At 39.3% G+C, this 4,485-nt stretch overlaps 1 protein-coding gene across 1 annotated transcript in view; it reads left to right on the plus strand.

The window, feature by feature from the left end:
* The window catches only part of clcnk (chloride channel K), a 17,393-nt gene that overhangs the window by 10,597 nt on the left and 2,311 nt on the right, over positions 1-4,485 (plus strand). Inside the window, exons 14-17 of the mRNA XM_014010402.1 lie at positions 1,134-1,350; positions 3,203-3,336; positions 3,720-3,790; positions 4,105-4,185. Coding sequence (XP_013865856.1) covers positions 1,134-1,350; positions 3,203-3,336; positions 3,720-3,790; positions 4,105-4,185 — 503 coding nt within the window. The remainder of the gene's footprint in view (positions 1-1,133; positions 1,351-3,202; positions 3,337-3,719; positions 3,791-4,104; positions 4,186-4,485) is intronic.

Genomic DNA, 4,485 nt, shown 5'->3' on the forward strand with positions numbered 1-4,485 from the left:
CTTACTTACTTACTTACTTATTTACTTACTTACTTACTTACATACATAGGTACTTACTGACTTACTTACTTACTTACTTACTTACTTACTTTCTTTCTTACTTTATTGATCCCATAAAGGGAAATTACAGGAACAGCCCGTTCAAGAGAGACCAACAAAGAACAAACAAACATGGGAGAACAGGTGCCCCAGGTCCTGCAGCCATAACGAGGCACTACCCTTAATATGTACTTACAATTATTTCTATCAAATTAACATATTGTTTGTCAATATCAAACTGTGTTTCCGTGATGTTTTTACCCAAATTTAACATATCATGTTACCACATTCAGCTTTACCAGGTAACCGTAGCCTCTGTTGAGTTGACCTGACCTCACCCTTAACAATATGGCCGCTCTCTCCGACCAAGAAAAGTCACGATAGAGTGTCTAAAGTTATCGACCTTAAAAAATCGACAGTAATTCAGTCAAATCTACAGATATTGATCTAATGTTTGGTGTTGTAATAGCTGAGGCTGATCTCCAGTAGCACTACCAAACTGTTCAAGACTTTTGTTTCACGTATTGGGAGTTAACACTGCCTGTCTGATAACAAAATATCTTCTGAACCACTTATTTTATTGAAACTTCCAGGAAATTAATAGATGGATTACATCTGATTAACATTTGAAACCAACCAAATTCAAGATGGCTGCCACAGCTGCCCTCGGAAAAGACAAAAAAATGGTTAAAATGCGATCAAATTTGCATGTATTTTGCTAAAACTTGGTGTGTTTGTAGCTGAGACTCATTTACAACTTATACTTCAAGAGCTACGCATTGTGTGAGGTGGTGGGGGTGAAACCAAAAATATCCCATGAACAACTGGATGTACATCTACAACTGAATAATGAGTCAGTTTATTTCCAGATGCTCACCACAGCTAATAAACAACAACTCAATCAGTTTTTATAACTACTGAGCTAAAAATGTGAGTGAAAGTAGAGTCTTTTTAACTTATTCACTTGTGTTTTAATCTAATTCTAAGGTTTTTCTTATCAGGACAAAATGAAAAATGTCCTTTATGGGATCCTAAAAAGATGTAAATACATTTGTTTTCCATCATCTACAGTAAGTTTGGCATTTGCCTTGTAGGAGCTGCTGCCCTTTCTGGTGCCGTGACTCACACTCTGTCCCCGGTTCTGCTGGCTGTGGAGTTAACGGGTCAGTTCAGCCACGCTGTCCCCATCCTTCTGTCCGCGCTGCTGGCCAACGGCCTGGCCCGATCTGGACACAACCCTTCCCTCTACGACACCCTGTCCATCAGCAAGAGGCTCCCGTACCTGCCCTCACTGAAGAAGGCATGTCCTGAGTGAGTAGAAACAAAATGAAAGCACAGAGTCTGGAGAAAATGACGCACAATTACAGTGAAAATTGTCTCTCTGTATCACAAGTGAAGCAGAGGAAGAGCCAAATGGGAATGTAGCTTTGGAAGATTCTAGTCAACATGCTGTATACTRCTGTAAAGTGTATAAATCCACAAATCAAAGTAAATATTAAAACTATGAGTTGTGATTTTATTAACCTGAGGAACACTAAATCAGGTCTTTATATGTGATTTGTTAGAATGATTATGTCATTGTTTGAGGTGTTGGTTGCCCCATTATGATCGATGTGCTGACTTTGTTCACCCTGTTCACACGTAGGTTTTCTCAAGGTTTTCCGAACTCCTCCTACAAACCAAACACATGCTCGTTAGGTTAATTGGTAACTCTAAATTGTCCCTAGGTGTAATTGTGTGTGAATATTTGTGTCTCATTTGTCCCTGTGATGACTGGCCCGTGGCATAGGCAGTATAGGCAAATACTAGGGGCTCTGTCCATCTAGGAGGCGCCACAAACAGGAAGAAAAAACATATTTTCTTAAAATACAGTTGATTTACTCTGCATAATAATCACCAGTTACTCATGTTTTTGAAGGTAATTTGTTCTGTGGGTTTTTCAATTGCTTTGTTACCACATGAGGTTATGTGATGTAGAGGATATTTTGCGATAAACGTATTATATGATGCAGTCAAAACTAACTACTGGTGTTCGGTGTGTAAATAGACAACTAAATAATGTTAAATGTAATTTCAGATAAAGTTTAGGTTCTACCTTCATAAAATACAAATTTTACAAGATAAGATAAGATAAGATAAGATAAGATAAGATAAACATTGTTGTCCCGAAGGAAATTTGTCTTTGGTACAGACCCTGACTGCTACACAGTTCAAAACCACAACAGTCACATTGCATTCCCACACAAAACACACATTTACAATAAATGTATTTCAAGTATTTTTGAACAAGCCAGTAGCTCGTCATCATAATCCTGCTACATTTTTAAGATGGGTTGTTTTAAGAGTTTAGGTTGTTTCTGAGTTGTTTTAACAATTCATTTTGGCCTTAACTGCATTTAGACTGTNGCTAGGGAAATTTGCACATTATCTTGTTTCATTAATCTCAAGAATTTAGCCAAAAACTCTTCAAAAGGCAGGAAAATGAAATGAGTAGATCTTTCATAAAGTTTTCTGGTGGCGTATACCTCTGGACCCCCCTAGAACTGCTTCACTCCACAGCTGCTGGTTAACACGAACAGGTGTTCCTCGCTGCTGTCAGCAGATGTTGGCAGGTGTGAGGTAGACTTCTGGTATTCTGTTTTCAATGAATTATATTATTTTAATTGGACAAAAAACATCAAAGGCAAAACTATTTCATTTTGCATATGAATGTATGTAAATTGGCAGTGAGATTTTAAAAATTGCACAAGGGGCACCACCTGAAATCTTGCCTAGGGCACCACATTAGCTAGAGCCGGCCCTGAAYTTAGGACTTATCCTGAGTGAGCCACCCCCTAACTAACCCCTCACACAGTGACTGTTAGACACAGACGTCAGCTCCCCTGAAGGGAGAAGCATAGAGTGGATGGACGTCAGAATTCTTGCCAACTCAGATAATTTGATCATTATTTACTCGATSAAGTAACTCTGCAGTGTTTTGATTGTATTTATGTGTCCAGGCCAAGCTCATTCAAGATGGCTGCCACAGCCAACTGACATTAGGAAACACAAAATTAGCTACAATGCAGTCGGTTGTATAGATATCATGCTAAAAGTTGAGAGTCACTCACAAGCTAAGATGGACTAGAATTTATTTGTGGCTGGTTTTTGTTTTTCTCTGCAGACTTCCCTCCACTCCACTCGGGCAGGTTTTGGGAGAGAAATCAGTGCAGCTTCAGAAAGCAGCTGGACCAGCAGAGGTTCTGTGTGCTGTCAAACACAGCACTGAAGCACAAATCCCTGTGGTGGACTCGCACGGTATGCCAACATGTCTAGATTTCAGTATAGCAACCTAATTCTTTCACCAAAAAAAGGGAAGTCCAGACAGTAAAATATGGACACGAAGCCATTAAAATCATTAAAGGAAACGTCACAAACATATTCAGGTTTCTTTGACTGAGTTTTGAATCGGTACAAAAAGAGCAAAGAAACAGAGACGGGTTGAAAAATGTTCTTAGGCTGAAGCAATTCAAAGGTGGAAAGGTGACAATTTTGAGAAAATGGTCTGCCACCTGAGTGTTTCAGCACCAATCATATGGATGAATGTCTGTGACTCACATGCACTCAACTGCTACCCTTTTACCTAAAACTGTAACTCTGGCAAAGAAACTYATACTGTTTCTTCTTTTGTTTCGTTTTAGAGTCGCAGATTTTACTGGGTTTCRTTCTGCGATCGGAGCTGCAGACGTTCTTGCACCGCTGTAAGACTCAGGTAACAGGAGGACTGTCTGAAAAGTAGCTGCTTAGAAAACACTCTCTGCCTTTCAAATCCTTTTGGTAAAAAAAAATAAAAAGCTGTTCAGACAGGTTTGCTTTCTGACCGACACAGAAGCTTATTTTATTACAGCTAAAATCCATCTGCTCAGAAAAATACTTTGGATAAATGCTACTGCTTATCAAAAAATTGGACTGCAGCTTCAGTCGGGAATTAATTACAGGAAGCGTTTTTCAGGGGGATAGAAACGACGAGTAATGCTGCCTCGTGTCATGAATGTTTATTATTACTTATGAGCTGCTTTTGTGCAGAAACTGGAGGGACGTCTGAATGAGGTCTGCTCCATTCACCCAACATCAGTCCTGCTGTCGCCTCACAACACAGTCGAGGAGGTAGGAGTGTGCAAAACATGGGAAATCAGCGTCAGCAGGGATTTAAAGAATCATTTTTGTCCTGATAATGTTACCTTATAGGTATGGGTCTACATGTACTAGACATGTTTCAGCACTATTTCAAGTCTTTGTTTAGAGCCTGACTTGTCCTGATGTTAACATGAACTCGTCTCATTTAAGACCTGTTAGAGTGTTTTAGACTTTTAGTTTCCGATGGACTTCTTCAAAGTAAACTGTAAGATACGATACGATACGATACGATACGATACGATACGATACGATACGATACGATACGATACG

The sequence above is a fragment of the Austrofundulus limnaeus genome, unplaced genomic scaffold (genome assembly GCF_001266775.1).
Source record: "Austrofundulus limnaeus strain Quisiro unplaced genomic scaffold, Austrofundulus_limnaeus-1.0 Scaffold68, whole genome shotgun sequence".
Lineage (NCBI taxonomy): Eukaryota > Metazoa > Chordata > Actinopteri > Cyprinodontiformes > Rivulidae > Austrofundulus > Austrofundulus limnaeus.